At 45.1% G+C, this 19,493-nt stretch overlaps 1 protein-coding gene across 26 annotated transcripts in view; it reads right to left on the reverse strand.

The window, feature by feature from the left end:
- Nucleotides 1-1,929: 1,929 nt before the first annotated feature.
- Nucleotides 1,930-19,493, reverse strand: part of ZSCAN5A (zinc finger and SCAN domain containing 5A) — a 92,526-nt gene continuing 74,962 nt past the window's right edge. For 6 of the 26 annotated variants that reach the window (XM_055370735.2, XM_063701679.1, XM_055370734.2 and 3 more), the window contains 4 exons: nucleotides 5,291-5,676; nucleotides 4,252-4,455; nucleotides 3,211-3,361; nucleotides 1,930-2,943 (listed from right to left, as the gene is read on the reverse strand). In XM_055370735.2, the coding sequence (XP_055226710.1) occupies nucleotides 2,195-2,943; nucleotides 3,211-3,361; nucleotides 4,252-4,455; nucleotides 5,291-5,674 (1,488 nt within the window). In that variant the 5' untranslated portion in view covers nucleotides 5,675-5,676 and the 3' untranslated portion in view covers nucleotides 1,930-2,194. Of the gene's footprint in view, nucleotides 2,947-3,210; nucleotides 3,362-4,251; nucleotides 4,456-5,290; nucleotides 5,802-8,868; nucleotides 9,172-19,493 lie in introns of those variants that run through there. The other 20 variants (XM_055370740.2, XM_063701680.1, XM_055370722.2 and 17 more) reach the window with 7 other exon arrangements.

Consider the following 19,493-nt stretch of genomic DNA (forward strand, 5'->3'; position numbering starts at 1 on the left):
AGGAGCACCCAGAATATGCTTAGTAGTAACACCTCTTCCCACCCCCCTAGGTGTAATCATCCGAGACTCCCATAAAGGGGAGTCTCCCTCGAGCAGGTCTTTGCTGTCTCATCCTTGGGAGCAGCCGGCCCTGAATCCTTGCTCCCAGGATGTCCTGTCTATTCTGCACTTAACTTTCAAGATATTGTATTTCCTTTGTAATCAATTATTCTATGATGCATCTCTCTGCTGTGGGTCTCTTGATTAAATTCCTTTAAATTAAGATGACAAGAACCAAAGTCTTACAAAAGTAGTCTTTAATAAATGAATCCAGCCTATTTGGGAAGGGACCTTTCCAGACCTCTGCAGATTGCAGGACTCTGCCTGTCAGCTCAATCAGCCATCCATAAAATGTCCTCCCAAGACCAGCAGCATCAGCACCACCTAAAATGTACATTCTCAGGTGATCCCAAACAAGTAAAATCTGAGAAATTGTCACCAAGAGGATCCTAGGGAGACGTGACAACTCAAGGCAATGTGGTGTCCTGGATGGGGAGGAAGGAAGAGGAGGTCATTGTGTAAACACTAAGGAGGCCTCAATAAGGTATGGGCCTTAGATCACGGCAATATATCCAGTCAGTTCATCACTCCAGTCAGTTCAAAGGTGCCATCCCAATGAACCATGTTGGCAATGGGGGAAGCCGTGTGGGGCATTAGGGAGCTCTATGGACTTTAGAAAGCTATTCTAAAATGAATTATATATTTTAATGCACACTCTCAGGCCCCATGCCCGGTCGGCTCAATCAGAAGCTGAGTCTGGGGCCCACCCACCTGAGGATTAACCACGTCTTCAGGGGATGGTACTATCACTAAGACCAACTAGTCATCAGAGACTCCCAATGCCTCTGTAGTTCAAGAGTCAAATCAGGAATTTAGAGGTTGCCAAATTTAGGCCACAAAATATACCATCTGGGGCAGGGAGATAAACAGGCAGAGCATAGAGGATTTGGGGGGCAGTGAAAATACCCCCCCCCCCCCACAATACTCCAGTGGTGGATACTCATGAGGCCTTTGTCCAAACCCACAGGATGTACAACACCCAGAGCGAGCCCTAATGAACACCATGGACTCTGGGTGGTGGTGATATGTCCAGGCAGGCTCACTGATGGAACAGGTGCACCGCTCTGCTGGGGATGCTGGGCGGGGAGAGGCTGTGCTGTGTGGGGAGGGAGTCTAGGGAAACTCTGTGCTGTCCACTGAATTTCCCTATGAACCTAAGACAGCTCTGAAAAAGAAAGTCGTTAGTCAGGCGTGGTGGCTCACCCCACACCAGCCTGGGCAACAAGAAATCCCATCACTACAAAAAATTATTTCAAAAACTTGAATATAATAATTATATTAAAGTCTAATAAAAACAATACAGGGCACAGTGGCTCATGCCTGTAATGCCAGCACTTAAAGAAGCCAAGGCAGGTGGATCACTTGTACTTAGGAGTTCAAGACCAGCCTGGGCAACATGTCAAAATTCCATCTCTACAAAAACTACAAAAATTAGCCAAGTTGGTGGTGTGCTCCTGTAGTCTCGGCTGCTTGGGAGGCTTAGACGGGAGGATTGCTTGAGCCTGGAAGGTCGCGGCTGCAGTGAGCGGTGATTATGCCACTGAACCTCAGCCTGCGTGACAGAGGGAGATGCCATCTCAAAAAAAAAAAAAAAAAAGAAATAAAAAAGAAAACGAAAACTCTACAGGATACCCAATAAAAGCTGAGTTTCAGATAAATAACAAATAATTTAGAACATGCTGATACTAAAGAAAATTGTTTATCTGAAACTCAAATTTCATCAGGCATTATGTATTTTATATGGCCACCCTCCTTGGACAACTGTACTTTACAGCAAAACAGTGGGTAACCCCATGTCAATCAGGAAACTCAGTTTTTCGTTACACAATATTGAAAACTAATAAGATGATCGTTTATTGGAAGAACAGCAACACAAACCAAAATAAACCTATAAGAAAACAATGGACATAATGAAACAGAAAACAAAGCTCAGCGGGGAGGACACATATTTACTCAAACATCCTGGCAATTCATATCTAGGGCACTCCCTCTGTGTGCCAGGCGCCCTTGCATGTGTCAAATGTCATCTGATAACATTGATGAAAAATATCATTCACTTCTTCTTGGTGCAGAAGGCATAGACCGTATTATGCAATCACTGAGAAGTAGCTTCTGGATGTGTTTTCTGGTGGCGTCTTAACAATTTCAGCCGACTGAAGGCTCTTGGACACTTAGAACATTTGTAGGGTTTCTCTCCGGAGTGGATGCGCTGGTGCTCCTTCAGGCTCCCCCTGTAGGTGAAAACTTTCTTGCAGTCTTTACATTCGAAGGGCTTCTCCCCTGTGTGACTTCTCTTGTGACACTTCAAGTAGGACTTCTGGGTGAACTGCTTCTGGCAGACGTCACACGTGTAGGGCCTCTCGCCAGTGTGGGTTCGCTGGTGAAATTGGAGGCTAATAAGCTGCATGAAGCGCTTCCCACAGAGATTACATTGAAAGAGTCTCTCGCCTGTGTGTGATCTCTTGTGGATGACTAGCTTGGAATTACACGTAAACCTCTTCTCGCACACGTCACATGCAAAGGGCGGCAGTGCCTTGGCTTCTTGGCCATCCGGGTGACTGACTGGGCTTGCAGGGCCTGAGGAATGAATTGAATTCATCCCAGCTTGTCCCGGGGATTCTCTGTTGCCCACAGGTGTGGCTTCTCCTTGAGGCTCTTCTTGGGAAATGGAGGAGGCATCTGGTTTGCTTCTTTTGGGACCTCTCAGATTCAGAGCGTCTCCTCTGTTCCCGCTGTGAGTCAAAGCTTCTCTCTCCACAACGCAGGCAGAAGGTGTGTCAGCATCCACATTTTCCACAGAGGCTATTTTTGGGGGTTCCTTCCCCTCCTTTGCTCCCACCACACCTGCTGGAAGAAGGGATTCCCCACACACAGTTAATAAAGCGCATTTTCAATACACCAAACTCATTGCAACCAAACACTGATGTTGGCTGACAACTTCCACTCAAGCTCAAGCCTAAGACATTGGACTGTAGGTCTCTGGAAAGTAGAGGATGGGGAGGCTTTGGCAGCTGAGTGCCAACTCCCCCAGGGGATGGTAATGCTGGGCCCCCAGCCCCGCACCCCAGAAGAGAGGGGCTAACCCCTGTGGATCCAAGTCTTCATACTCACTGGGACTCTTTGGAAGCTGAGGCTCTGGGGATGTCAGTCCTGGGTTCTCTTCCCTGTTTTCCTTCAGATCTTTCTCCAAGGTCTGCTTGGGTCTCGGAGACTTTGGGTCACCTGTTACGTCAATACTCTTGTGTAGCAGAAAGTCCTCTCCCTGAAGAGGAAAAACCAAGAGTAATGACTGCTGTGTCCAAACTGGTGGAAGCAGGGACACGTCTGTCCCCTCCTGATTGGATGCACCAACTCTTCTAATGACACAGGTGTGGAAATACGTGCAGACTTCCCCTGGACCACCCCATCACCCCACGTAAACATCACCACCTCATTCCTGTGTCTGTCCCTAATCTGCACCCTCCATATTCCAAATCAGCTCCTGTGCCTGCTGGTTTTCACTGTTTGGTTCTCTGAGTATATTTCTCCCTTCCGTGCCAACGTCTCCCTGCCCCTGACGCTGGAAGGAGCATGACTCTAGGTGGAGGCCCCTAACCCCTGGCACCACTGGCATTGGGGCTGCATCACCCTCCTGGAGGGGGCGCTCCTGTGCAGAGCAGAGACCCCGCCTCCACCCTCTAGATGCTATTAACACCCCACCATCCCCTACAATGACACACAAAAACATCTCCAGACATGGCCATGTGTCCTGAAAGGCAGAATCACCCCAGTTGAGAAACACTCCTCAAATTAAGAAATTGACAATCTGTAGGAAGTGAGTTCCTTGCTGAATTATTACATTAAATGTCTTTGAGGAAACTGGCTACGGGGAAGGAATCTTCATTCATCTGTGCAAACTGCCTCCCTCATTTCACTGAGACCATTTCTTACGCCCCACCCTAAATGCTAAAAGCTCTCATGGTGGAGAGAAAAGTAGATGAGGCTTCCCTCTCTGTGATGGCTCAGGAATGAATGTTTGGGGATGTATCATGTCCATGGGGAATGGCTCTAATCTTGTCCTGTGCCAAATCTCTCAATCAGTCCAGCGGCCACACGATTTCCTCCTGTTCCTTCTCCCACCTCTGCCCAGACACCAAGGCCTCACACACTCACCTGCCTCCTGGACAATGCAGGGACCCTGGGCAGGATCTGCAGCTCTCGGCTGGCCTGGCCTTCCCCCGGATGCATCTGGTTCCCCGAGGAGGCCCGTTGGCTGGACACGTCTTTCAGATCATCTCTGACACTGGAGGGGGCTTCAGCCATCTCGATATCTGAGTCCTGCACAATATATTCCTTTCCGTGGAAGGTGACCACAGACTGTAGAGAGAAAAAAGACAATCAGACTCACTATGAGAACCTGAAAGTAGCTCTCATATTCCCTGGGTCCTGCCATAATGCTCACACTTTACTGTAATTAATGTTCAAATCTGCCTTCCCAATACAGAGTCAGCTCTGTGGACACAGCAATCCTGTCTGAATTTTTTCCTCTCTAGACTCCAGCACCTGCCTGCGCCTGGAATATTCTAGTTAAGTACATAAATATGGGTCCTTTAGATGAAAGAGTCTCTCAACCAAAGAGAAGACAAGGAGAAATATTCTGGGTGAATCCAACTCAATTGGCCGATGGCAGCTCACCTTGTGTTAGAACTTAGGGGCTCATTTGGGGACCTGGAGGCAGATCCCTGCATCTCTGATACCAACCACTTTCCCTGCCTCAGGATGGGACTTCTGGGCCCCACTTCAGTTCACTCTAATGCCTCCTTCCCTACATTCCATCAGGCCTAATATTTCACCAATGTCTTTCTTTCATGTTGGCCTCACACAGTGTGTGGGTCCCTGTACCCCCTCTGCCTGTCCATCTCCTACACCAGGAACTTGCCGTCTCAGCACAGCTGATAATTGAATCTGGACGATTATTTGTCATGATGGGTTGTCCTGAGCTTTGGAGAATGCTTAGCAGCATCTCCTGTCCTCCCCCTTGTGACAACAAAAACTGTCCCCAGACACTGCCATGTGTCCCTGACGGGCAAACTCTCCTCTACTTGGAAGTCCTGACCTAGAGCAGCCCCTCGGGTCCTCTCGAGTCCAGCTGCACCGTGCAGCCCCCATCCCAGCTCCCCTTCCCTGCATCAATCACGAGGGTCCCACTCACCCATTTCTTGGGTCTTCTGTTATTTCGTAGCAGGTCCTCCAGGTCTTTGCAGCTCTGCACACCGTTCATCATGACTAAGACCTGGAGCTCCTGGGGCATGGAGATCATGAACTGCTCCATCACCAGCATGTCCAGGATCTGCTCTTTGGTGTGGAGGTCGGGCCTCAGCCACAGATGGCACAGCTCAGTGAGTTTCCTCAGAGCCTGGATGGGGTCCGACTCCTTCGGGCAGCTGAACATCCTGAAGTTCACGTGAGAAATCTCAGGGTCCACGTCATGATTTCCAAGTTGAGTTTCTGAGGATGCCATAGACCGTGGCAGCTCCAACCCAGGTCTGTTGCAGGATTCTCCTACACGCCATGAGGATGTGCAATTTGCAGCCATATCTAGTGGAGAATTTTTTAATCAGTCTCTGAGAAAGCTCTTCCAGTAGCTGGTATCTAATTGATACCTATCTACACAGGCTTCCTCTGGTTTTCCTCAGTAATAGATTCACTGTTCGTTCAGAAGTCTGGGGGGAAAAAGTATGAGCCTCATTAGTTTAAGTTACTACTCCATCCACCCCTCCCTTCAAAATCCCTCATCCTGGATGCCACTTCTTCAGCAGCATCGAATTCAGCACAGTGGAAATCTTCCAGTGTCTATACCTGACTACATACTCTGGTTTAAAATCTTAATGCCTCCTGGATTCTGATCTCTAGGAAATCACTGTGCAAAGGCTGAATCAGTTTTCCTGTCAATTGGAACAACATTGTTCTTGACTATAAATTAAATAAGATAGTTAGGTGAAGCTCCGAAAATGTGATGCAACAATAAAGTAAGCCCTTTATGTTTCCCCATCAGGACAAGACCCAAGGCAAAGCCCTTAGTCATAATTATGCAAAAGGATAGAGAAAAAGAGTTAGAATGTAATATTTTCCCCAACACATATTCTTGTTAACTCCAGAACATTTACTTGCTCCAGGGAAGGGACAGCATTAAAGAATCCTATGAGGATTAAGCACCTACACAGATATTTTGTTATTTTGGTAAAATGTACATTCATAAATTTCATCATTTTTACTCTCTTCAAGTTCACGATTTTATGGGACTAAGACATGCACCATGTTGTACAACCATTACCACTGTCTAGTTCCAGAATTATCTCATCAACCCAAAAGCAACCCCATCCCCATCAGTGATCACCCCCTGCCCACCCACCCCAGCCCCTAGCAATCACTAATCTACCTTCTGTCTCTAAAGGTTTCTGTATTCCTAATCTCATCTCAGAAAATGGATTTAAAGTCTAGTGCTCTTTGATATTTTAAAGTAGTGGGTTCATACAATAATAAGATTTTTAAAAATTAATTCCTAAACGTAGCTTCATTAGGCAGGAGCCACTGAGTGACACTCTCCAGGCATCAATTATCGTCCAAGTTCAACAGCTATGAGAACACAGCCCTGCTTTCCTAGACACAGGTGGGGGAAGCAACCTGAAGGTCTGCAGAGGGGAGAAAAAACTGGCAGGAGGGTCTCAGGAAAGGTCACTGGAAGCCTGGAGGATGAGTACCCACACTTCCTGGAAGGACTCTGAGCAAGTGCAGAACAGAGAGACAGCCAGGGAGACAATCGGCAGAGGCGGGAGACAACCCAGAGGAGGAGACAATATTTACACACCACACATCTCACGGGGCCCCTGTGCAAAACACAAGCAACTCAAACTCCTCCAGAGCGAGAAAACAACCCACTAGAAGGGCTTAAGGCGCCTGTGTGGACACCTCAGATGAAGACATGTGAATGGCCAGCAGGTCTAGGAAAAGGTGCTCGTCATCACTCATCATCAGGGACATGCAAATCCAAACCACAAGGCACCCCTCACGCCTGCTAGAGTGGCTGTTCCCAAAAAGACACATGGAACGAGTGTTGGTGAGGATCTGGGGGAAAGGGGTCCTCTGCGCCCTGTGCTGGGATGTAAATTAGAGCAGCCGATATGGGAGACAGTAGAGAAGCTCCTCAGAAAATTGAAAGTACAACAACTGCATGATCCAGCAATCCCGCTCCGGGGCAGGTACACAGAGGAAAGGAAATCAGGACGTGGACTCCAAAACAGTGAAACTCTGGAGGGATAGAGGGAGGGAAGGTTGAAAAACTGCCTATTGTGTACTATCCTCATATCCTGGGTGATGGGCAGAGTCATACCTCAAACCTCAGCATCACTCAATATACTCATGCAACAAATCTGCACAGGTACCCACCGAATCTAAAACACAAGTTCAAATTATAAAAAAAATTTAAAAAGAAGTAAATAACATAAGTAATAATTAAAAACCCAGTGGAACTCATGGTAGTAGTGAGTAGAATAGTTACCAGGGCTCGGGTAGGGGTTGGGAAGATATAGGTCAAAGAGTACAAATTTCAGTTGAAGGAATCAATTCAAAAGAGCAATTGTCCAACATGGTGACTTCAGTTCATAACAATGTATTGTATACTTGGAAACTGCTTAAAAAAAATTAGATTTCAAGTATTCTCAAAACCAAAAATGGTTAGTACATGAGGTAGGGCATATGAATATTAGCTCAATTTAGCCATTTAACAATGTTTGTAATACTACAAAGCATATTATGCTATATGCCATAAATACATACAATTTTTAGTTTTCAATTAGAAGCAAATTAAGTTTTATTGAAAAAGCACACAGATATGATAGAGCAAAGGGAGCCTGAAATTCTGGAATTAAAAGTGGTTTTGCCAGAGGGCGCCTGCTGCTGCTCAGGAGGCGGAGGCGGAGGTGGGAGGATCACTTGAGCCCAAGCGTTTGATAACAGCCTGGGCAACATAGTGAGATCCTGTCTCTAAAAAAGAAAGTGGTTTCATGTTCCTAGAAATCACTTGTATTTCATCTTAGCTCATTCCCCGTTAAAGTAAGAAGCAAGACACAGGAAAAAATAAAGGCAGATACAGGAGTTAGTATTCAATTCTGGGAGTATATACCACACGGGTCACCCAGGTAGGGACACTTAGCTCAGATTCTCATTGGCCTAGTAGGTTGATGCTCATTCATCAACGATTTGATTTCACCCTGTGCAAAGGGAAAACCCAGCAATGCTTTTTAAAAAGGGTGTGTGGCAGGCAAAGTGGCTCAGGCCTGTAATTCTAACAGTTTGGAAGACCGACATGGGAACATGCTAGAGCCCAGGAGTTCAGGACCAGCCTGAGCAATATACCGAGACCCCATCTCTGCAAAAAAAATTAAAAATTTATCCAGTCGTTGTGGCATATGCCTGTAGTCCCAGCTACTCGGGAGGCGGAGGCGGGCGGATCGCTTGAGCCCAGGAATTCCAGGCTAGTCTGGAATTCAAGCGAGACCCTGTCTCTAAAATAAAAAGAATATAACCTAAGCTTGATGAGAAAGTTAGTATTATTCCTAGTTTACAGAAGCGTTACATAACGAGTCAGAGTTAATCATGGGGTGCAAAGGAGACCCGCTGCCTTCACAAAGTCTCCGAGAAAACGCAAGAAAAAATAAACCCAAACTTTCTGAAACCAACCCCCGACATGCCAGCTCCTAAACCCGACAGACATCCCCGCTGGACACTTACCTCCTTCCTGGCTTCCGCCTCCAACTCCTTGGTCTGGGATGCGCTCTCCAAGCGGCCTGGAGCCGAACTGCGTCTATTTATGGAGAAGCGGGACTCCAGGCCCCGTTTCCGGTTCCCTGCGCCGCCCCGTGATTGGTTTAGGGCCATAGAGTCCATTTTACGTAATCGGCGTTGATTATGTTTCCCACTGAAACCCCACCCACAGGAAATTAATGTACTAAACACGCCTACTGTGCAAATATTTCCCGCTCTACTGAGTTGTCATATTGCTGAAGTATTTGGAGGCCTCAGAAAATATAGATTTGCGAGTTTTAACCATTTTGGGTCCCCTCATGCCACAGACAGTAATATCCTAACATGTAAAGAACATGTTAAGAGCTGGTGGATTAGTATCAAACCAGTGATTTGACCTAGTTTGAGCAAAGCTCTCACATATGAATGTCGAGATACTGAAAAAAAGAGACAGTCTTTGTTGATACATAATGAATATTGGTGATAATTTTTTACTGGAAAAAAGAGACAGTCTTTGTTGATACATAATGAATATTGGTGATAATTTTTTACTGAAAAAAGAGACAGTCTTTGTTAATACATAATGAATATTGGTGATAATTTTTTATTTTTTAAAAAGAATATTGGAGTTGACATGGGAAAGCTTTGTTTGAACTAGACTAAATCAGTGGTTTGATATCAGCCAACCTACCCTTATATAAAAACAGTGGGAACCAGAGAAAGGCACATGGTCCCCACTCTGCACTCATTCCAGGACGGTGACAGGGTGGTTTATAGATACACGGAGGGTCCTACGGGGTTCCCTAGTTCTCAGCCCCCTCAGTTAGGGCTCTCAAGCACGAAAAGCCTTAATGGTGGGTGTGAATCTTACTGTGGATCATGGAGTCAATGTGGAATGATAAGTGCTAGGCAGGATTAGATTACCATTTGGGAAGTTCACGCCATCAGTTGGATGACACTAATCCATTCAAGTAGTGACTCTTTCATTTTAATTTCAGAGGAAACTTTCTCGTCTAACCTTTAGGACAAATTGAAGGGCTCTTAATTTTACACTGATTCTGGTTTAAATCCTCGGAAAATCTTAAGCCGCTTAACTCCGGGAACTTCAAACTTCTTGGGAGTAGAACTTTCCTGATGTGTTGTTTTGAAGATGAAGTAAGACTATGTCAGTAAAATGCTCAATACAAGGTTCATTTTGCCAAGAAATTGTAACGATTATTTTCTGAGGCATGTTCTCATACTTTGTTACATTTTTTCTTGTTTACCACTGAGGTGTTGACTCTAACTCAACTCTAACAAATGAGTTAGAGTTAAGAATGGAATTATTCACTGGAATTAACTGGGAGCTGCCTAAGCCACTCTCTGGCTACCCAATTCCCGATTCCCCTAAATCCTCCCCTCTGTAAACTCATAGTCTTATTTCTGTGAAGCTGCCGTTGGTATTTTGGAAGAGACCGCATCGAATCTGCTGATGTCTATTAATAGTATGGTCTTTTTCACATTCTATGAACATGGCTTTCCATTTTTGGTGGTCTTTTTCATTTTTTTTTCATTAGCACTTAATAGTTTTTCTTGTGGAAATCTTTCACCTCCCTGGTTAAATTTATTACCAGGTTTTTAGGGGTTCTTTTGCTATTGTAAATGGCATTGCTTTCTTGGTTTTTGTTCCACTAGCTTGCTGGTGTATAAAAACACTACTGATTTTTGCATGTTGACTTCGTATCCTGTAGTTTTACTGAATTCCTTTATCAGTTCTGTTTTACTGGTGGAGGTTTCAGGAGTTTTTATAGATGATAACATGTTGTTTGCAAAGAGAGACAATTCGACTTCCTCCTTCTGAATTTGGATGCCCTTTATTCCTTGCTCTGGCTAAGACTTTCCCAACACATTATTATTATATTATTATTATTATTTTGACACAAAGTGTCGCTCTGTCACCCAGGCTCACTGCAACCTCTGCCTCCTGGGTTCGAGCAATTATTTGCCTCAGCCTCCCAAGTAGCTGGGATTTCAGGCACGCGCCACCATGCCCAGTGAATTTTTCTATACTTAATAGAAATGGGGTTTTACCATCTTGCCCAGGCTGGTCTTGAACTCCTGACCTCGTGATCCACCCGCCTCGGCCTCCCAAAGTGCCGGGATTACAGGCATGAGCCACCATACCCGGCCCCAACATATTATTATTAACAAAGGTCATCAGGGTGAAGTTTGGAAACAGGTATACATTGTGATGCAATCGTCAGAACCAAGCTAGTTAACATCTCCACCACCTCACATAGATACCATGTTCTTTCCTTCTTATTATTTATTTAACTCTTGGGCTCAAGCAATCCTGCTTCAGCCTCCCTAGCAGCTGGGGTTACAGGCACGAGCCACATCTGGCTTTCTTTTTATTTCTTGGTGTGTGTGTGTGTGTGTGTGTGTGTGTGTGTGTGTGTGTGGTGGAAACATTTAAGATACACCCTCTGAGCAAATTTCAAGTATACACTACAGATGCTCCTCGACTTACAATGAAGTTACATCCTGATAAACCCTACTGTGAATGTAAAATATAGAAAATAAAAATGCATTTACTATTAGGTCACTTACTGAACATCAGCACTTAGCCTAGCCTACCTTCGACGTTCTCAGAACATTTACATTCCCCTGCAGTCAGGCAAAATCATTCACAGGAAACCTATTTTATAATAGAGCACTGAATATCTCATGTCGTTTATTGAACATTGTACTGAAAGTGACAATCAGAATAGTGTGTGAATACTCCTCAGTAACGTACACAGCTGAAAGCAGAACTTTGAGATCAGACTGGCAACATGGCAAAACCCGGTCTCTACAAAAAACACGAAAGTTCACTGGGCATTATGGTGCAAGCCTGTAGTCCCAGCTACCTGGGAGTCTGAGGCAGAAGAATTGCTTGAGCCTGGGAGGTCAAGGTTGCAGTGAGCTGTGATCACGCCACTGCACTCCAGCCAGGGCAACAGAGCCAGACCCTTTCTCAAAAAATAAATGAATACATAAATGTTCCCCTCATACAAAAAAGATAAGTATGCAAGTCACTCATATGTCAAATTATTAGATTTAGCATTGCACGTTGTATATATGTATCAAAACATTATGTTGTACACCAAAAATGTGTATGTACCATTTTTATTTGTAAATTTATAAAGTTAATAATAACATCTAAAAGAAAATAAAGTTTCTCTAAGAATGTGTGACCAACCACCATCCTTCTCTCATGGGGATGTGGAGCTTCCCTCGTCTTGGATGCCTAACAGACCTGTCAATCACCACACATCCCAGACCGACCACATCTTTCCCCACCTCACATAAAGGTGGCTCCAGCCCCCTTGATGTGCAGTCCACAAGATTTGTGGGGTTATCCTTGATTCCTGCATTTCCCTCACATGACACACTCAGTCTCTCAACAAATCCTATACCTTAATTAATGTGTTTATTGACAAGAATTTCACGCGACATAAAATTAACTGTTTTATCTGTACAGTTTAGCGGCATTTGGTGCATTTACACTGCTGTGCAGCAGCTCCTCTAGCTGGTTCCTGTGCCTGCATGTCCAGAGTCCAAGTTCTGACATTTGTACATACTCATGAAGTCATTGCCGTCATCAAGAAGCTGAACATCCCCACCATCCTCCAACGCTTCCCCAGGTTCTTCATCATCTGTCCCTCCCACAACTCCATCCCTGGACAACCACTGGTGTTCTCTGTGTCATTACAGATCATAGACAGAATTTTCTTTTTTCTTTCTTTTTTTCTTTTTTTTTGAGACAGTGTCTTGCTCTGTTGCCCAGGCTGCAGTGCGGTGGTATGATCACAGCTCACTGCAGCCTCAACTTCTCAGCCTTAAGTGAACCTCCTACCTCAGCCCCCCCAGGTAGCTGGGACCACTATGTCTGGCTTATTTTTTCTACTTTTTGTAGAGATGGGTCTCACTATATTGCCTAGGTTGATCTTGAACTCCTGGGCTCAAGCAATCCACCTGCTTTTGCCTCCCAAAGTGCTGAGATTACATGTGTCAGCCACTGTGCCCAGCCTAGTAATAGAATTTTCTAGAATTTTATATTGATAGAATCATACCAGATGCACTTTTTTTCTGGCTGTCCCCTTTCACCTTCGTAACTATTTTGAGATTCATCCATGTTCTTGGGTGTTATCAATGATTTCTTTTTACTGCTGAGTAGTATTCCAAACTTTATTAAATTGGGCCCTTTGGATATGAGTTATTTATTTTATATCAACTGTACCTCAATAAGACTATGAAAAAAAAAGAGGATTCTCTTAAAACTTGAAAACAAGTTCAGAATCTGACCAGCTCTCCTCATCTCAACTACCAGTACTCATGGGCAAGCCACAGCCATCAACCTGGCTGACTCTGCTGTGATCCACACTGAGCTCTTTTTTCTTCCCCTTCCCCTATATAGGCTAATTTCTTTTTCTTTTTCTTTTTCTTTTTTTCAGACAGGGTCTTGCTCTGTTGCCCAGGCTGAAGTACAGTTGCACAATCATAGCTCACTGCAGCCTCAACCTCTCAGGCTCAAGCAATCCTCCCACCTCAGCTTCCCCAGTAGCTGTGACCACAGGTGTGCACCACCAGGCCTGGCTAATTGTTTTGTATGTTTTTGTAGACACCGAGTTTCACCATGTTGCCCAGGCTGGTCTTTAACTCCTGGACCCAAGCAATCCACCTGCCTCAGCTTCTTAAAGTGCTAGGATTACAGGCATCAGCCATCATGTCTGACTATATGGGCTTATTTCCAAGACTTTATTCCAAAAAAAATGTTAAACAGAAGTCAGAAAGCTACTCTATGAAGGCAGAGGCATTCGTTAGAGTGCTGAGTGATGTACCTGCAATGTCTAGATTCTAATTTTAGGAGTTGGCAGAGTCAGCCCAATTCTGTCTCAACACTATTCAATGACTCAAATAGTGGCAGCTCCACCTACTAGTACAATGGGTCAAGTTTTTACATTTCACATGTGCCTACAGGATGGGGCCTGGCAGGCTTGAGACGAGACTTCTGCTTGTTTCTATTTAGCTTCAGACTGTTGAGAAAGTCAGGTCATGGCATTCATTTAGTCCAAACATCACCATCTGTAAAAACGGTGTCCACGTTTTGTCTTTGAAATGGTCCCCGCCCTCCGCTCGTTATTGTGTTGAGAATGAAATGAGAGGACATGCTTGGCACCTGGAGATGATTGGATTTTACAGCTGTGCACCATAAGGGCAAATGGTTCCATTGTTTGATGAGCCGTCCTGGCGGTGGGTGGATCAGTCACTTCTAGACAGATAAGGAATGGCTAGAAAGCTCTTGCACCAAACCAGCTTGAAGCAACCTCACCCACACCGAATCCTTCACTTTTCTATGAAATCACCTTTTCTTTTTTTTTTTTTTTTTTTGGAGATCTGCAACTTTTTTTCACAGCTGCTTAAAAAAATACTACTGTTCACCCCAGACTTTCTTTTGATACACTAAGTAAACAAAACAGATTTTTTTTTTTTTTTGCCGTAAATATCAGCAGACACTTCCTGGCACCCCACACTGTGTCAGCATGCGTGTTAACAGTCCCAGTTCAGATGTGCAGTGTTTCAGGTGGATGCACTGTAACAAGGATGCAAATGCGGAGCCACCCTCAGAATAACACTCAGTCATGGGGTTGCCCTTCCAAGCTGGCAGAAAAGGAACCCAGGCCAGGCACCGTGAGTACACACAGTAGCTCACGCCTGTAATCCCAGCACTCTGGAAGGCTGAGGCAGGAGGATTTCTTAAGACCAGGAGTTTGAGACCAGCCTGGGCAACATAGTGAGACCCAACTCTACAAATAAGAGATTGTGTGTCCGGAGGCTGAACTCACAAAGATTTCAGAATGTCAGTAGGAGAGGAGGTGTGTGGGATAGCAGCCAATTCCTCAGTGAATGAGGCAGAGAAATTGGTAAAAAGAAGGAAAGTGAAAACAAGAAGCGTGTTCCCATTTTCAAGGTCTCCCTGGTTCACAAAGTGGGAAGGAAGAAACTACTGAAGAGGAAAGAGTTCTCTTGAAGAGTACAGAATTCCTGGGCTCCCCGGTTCAGGTCATAAAAAGAAAAGAGAAACGTTTGCAGCCACGCAGGGTGAACAAGCTCTGAAGATATATTATACGGACTAGGGGTTGTAATCAATGTTAGGGACCATCCCCTACTTCTGATGGCTCTGAGGCAGGAGAATAGGGTGAGGGAAGAGAGATACCCTCTCATATTGTTTTATATTGTTTTATACTCAATACCTGTTTTAAAAAAAAAACAACAAGGAAGTAAAACCGAAGACAGGCAGCCCGGCGCCAGGCCTGAAACCAGGCCTGGGCCTGCCTGGCCTAAACCCAGTAGTTAAAAATCAACTGATAACTTAAAAACCGATGTTATTCATAGATTCCAGACATTGTATAGAACAACATTGTGAAACTCCCTGCCCTGTTCTGTTTCTCTCTGATCACCGGTGCATGCAGCCCCTGTCACGTACCCCTTGCTTGCTCAAATCAATCACGACCCTTTCATGTGAAATTCTTAGAGTTGTGAGCCCTTAAAAGGGACAGGAATTGCTCACTTGGGGAGCTCGGATTTCAAGGCAGTAGCTTGCCAATGCTCCCAGCTGAATAAAGCCCTTCCTTCTACAACTCGGTGTCTGAGAGGTTTTGTCTATGGCTCGTCCTGCTACAAGGGAATTAGGGTAACCAGGGGTTAAGGTAGAAGCAAAAGAACCGCACTTGCAGCCAGTTCTAGGCAAGATTAGGCAGCACACAGGCCACATCCTCACTCCTGTGATAACGAGACAGAAGCCTCCACTCCAGCCTCTGATGGACGGTGGGCCAAGCCTCCACTCCAACCTCTGATGGACGGTGGGCCAAGCCTCCACTCCAGCCTCTGATTGACCGTGGGCCAAGCCTCCACTCCAGCCTCTGATGGACGGTGGGCCAAGCCTCCACTCCAGCCTCTGATGGACGGTGGACCAAGCCTCCACTCCAGCTTCTGATGGACGGTGGGCCAAGCCTCCACTCCAGCCTCTGATGGACGGTGGGCCAAGCCTCCACTCCAGCCTCTGATTGACTGTGGGCCAAGTCTCCACGTCAGCCTCTGACTGGTCGCAGGTCAGTCCTTCACGGGGTGTAGCCAATGGGAGGCCTGTCAAAGACACCGAGGGGTATTGCCGGGTTCCTTTTAATAAAAACCCTAATTGAGGAAGCTCTTGGGCCTCTTGCTGGAGCCCCGCTCCCAGTCTGTGAATTGTCTTCAATAAACCTGTGCTTTCCTTACTCCGTTTTTTTGTGTTTTTGTCTTTCGTTGCTTTGTTCTTTTGTTACTTTGTGCGTTTCATTCAATTCTCTGTTCAACACGCCTAGAACGTGGACAACTCCATCCGGTAACAGCTCCACATACAATTTTTCTCCTTTACGGCGGTGCTTTCAGCTGTGCACATTGCTGAGAAGGATCCACACCGCCATTCTGATTGTCACTTTCAGTTCAGTATTCAATAAACTACAGGAGGGAGTCAACACTTTATTATAAAATAGGTTTTCTGTTGGACGATTTTGCCCAACTGTAGGGGAAGGTACGTGTTCAGGGCGGGTTTAGGGTAGGCTAGGCTAAACTCTGATGTTTCGTAGGTGACATAATATTAAATGCATTTTTTATCTTCTATATTTTCAATTTATCAGGATGTGACTTCGCTGTAAGTTGAAGAGCATCCATACTGTATCGTATACTTGAAACTTGCTAAGAAGATCGATCATGGGCCGGGGCGTGGTGGCTCATGCCTGTAATTCCATTAATTTGGGAAGCTGAGACGGGCGGATCGCTTGAGCTCAGGAGTTTGAGACCAGCCTGGGCAACATGGCGAAACCCCATCTCTACAAATAATATAAAAATTAGCCAGGCATGGTGGCGCCTGTATTCCCAGCTGCTTGGGAGGAAGAGGCAGTAGGATCATTTGAGCCCGGGAGGCGGAGGTTGCAGTGACCTGAGATTGTGCCATTGTGCTCCAGCCTGGGTGGCAGAGTGAGGTTCTGTCTCAAAAATAAAAAAAATTTAAAAAATGATAGATCATAAGTGTTTCACCACAGACACACGGACACACACACACACGGACACATGGACACACACACATGAACACATGGACACACACATGAACACATGACACACACACGAACACACCCCTACACACACGTGGACACACACACGGACACACACGAACACATGGACACACACACAGGGACACACACGGACACACACGGACACACGGAAACACACACGAACACACACCCACACACAGACACACACACGGACACACACACATACACACATACGCACACATACACACACACACGTCAAAGAAACAAAAAGCAAGCCAGGAGTCGTGGCATATGTGTCTAGTCCCCTAGACACACACAGAGACACACCCGGACACACGGAAACACATACGAACACACACCCACACACAGACACACACACGGACATACACACACATGCACACATACACACACACACGTCAAAGAAACAAAAAGCAAGCCAGGGGTTGTGGCATATGCTCCTAGTCCCCACTACTGGGGAGGCTGAGGCAGGAGGATTACTTGAAGCCAGGAATTAAGCAAATAAATAATGAAAAGAAAATAGTCACTATGTGAGTTGACGAATACATTAGTTAGCTTGATTGTAGTATAATTACATCATGAATAGGGATATGTAAACACCAGCATGGTGACCTTAGTCACCAAGGACAGGTAGAGGCCAGGAATTGGAGAGCAGCCTGGGCAACACAGTGATACCCCCATCTTTACAAAAAAATCTTTTAAAATTAGCCAAGTGTGGTGGTGCTTGCCTGTAATTCCAGATACTCACTCAGGAGGCTGGAGCAGGAGGCTCTCTTGAGCCCAGGGGTTCAAGGCTGCAGTGAGCTATGAGTTTTCCATTGCACCCAGCCAAGGTGACACAGTGAGACCTTGGCTCTAAAAATAAATCAATCAATAAACAAATTTATCCACACAGGTAGGAGATCTCTACAAGAAAAACTATAAAATACTGATGAGAGGAAATGAAGAGGGCACACAAATGGAAAGATATTCCATGTTCATAAATCGGAAGAATTCACATTGTGAAAATGACCACACTATTAATAGAGATCTATAGATCCAACTCAATCCCTACCAAAACGCCAAGGACATTCCTCATGAGAACATGACATGTTTCAAGAGGAGAGGACTGGAGGGAATTGGGTAGGTAGATGGTGGTTTTAGGCAGATTCTAGTTCATTCCACTTAATAACTCCATTCTGAACTGACTCACTATCAACGCCTCAATTCTTAACAAGGAAAAATATCACAAAGTACGAGAAAATGCATCAGGAAATAAGTGTCAGAACTTTTTGGCAAAATGACCTTGTGTTGGGCACTTTACTGACATAATCTTATTTCATCTTCCAAAGAACATACCAGGAAGGTAATAATTCCCTGGTTCTATTCACAGGGAGCTTGAAGTTCACAAAATTCAGTGGCTTAAGATTTCCCAAGGATTTAAACCAGAATCAGTGTAATATTAATAACCCTTCAATGTATGTTAACTGTTAGATGAGAAAATTTACTCTGAATTAAAAATGAATGAGCCACAATTTGAATGGATTTGTGAGTCAGTCAGCGGATGCTGCGAACTTCCCAAATCGTAACCTAATCATGTAATCTAATCATGACACTCAGTTTTCATTCCACAATGACTCCATGATTCACGCAGTATAATTCACACCTAACATTAAGGCTTTTCACGTTTGAGAGGCCTCAGTCAGGGGGTTGAGAACGAGGGAACCCTGTAGGACCCTCAGTGTATCTATAAACCACCCTCTCACTGTCCTGGAGTGAGTGCAGAGTGGGGACCATGTGCCTTTCTCTGGTTCCCACTGTTTTTACATAAGGGTAGGGTGGCTGATATCAAACCAGTGATTTAGACTAGTTCAAGCAAAGCTTTTCCATGTGAATTCCAAGAGTTTGAAAAAGAAAAGTAAAGAATTATCACTAATATTTATTGTATATCAGCAATGACTGTATTTTTCAATATATTGACATTCATATGTGAAAGCCTTTGCTTAAACTGCATTAAATCACTGGTTTGATATTAATCCAACAACTCTTAACATGTCCTTTACTTTATTTGTTAGGATATTACTGTCTGTGTGGCGCGAGGGGACCCAAAGTGATTAAAACTTGTGGACCTAGGGCCAGCTGTGGTGGCTCACGCCTGTAATCTCAGTACTTTGGGAGGCCAAGGTGGGCAGATCATTAGGTCAGGCGTTCAAGACCAGCCTGGCCAACATGGTGAAACCCTGTCTCTACTAAAAATACAAAAATTAGCCAGGCATGGTGGTGGGCACCTGTAATCCCAGCTACTCATGAGGCTGAGGCAGAAGAATCGCTTGAACCCGGGAGGCGGAGCTTGCAGTGAGCCGAGATCACGCCACTGAACCCTAGCCTGGGGGACAGTGTGAGACTCTGTCTCAAAAAAACCAAAAGAAGAAAAAAAAACCCACAAAACCAAACAAACAAAAAAAAACTTGTGGATCTATATTTTCTGAGGCCTCCAAATAC

Source organism: Gorilla gorilla, chromosome 20, assembly GCF_029281585.2.
Source record: "Gorilla gorilla gorilla isolate KB3781 chromosome 20, NHGRI_mGorGor1-v2.1_pri, whole genome shotgun sequence".
Lineage (NCBI taxonomy): Eukaryota > Metazoa > Chordata > Mammalia > Primates > Hominidae > Gorilla > Gorilla gorilla.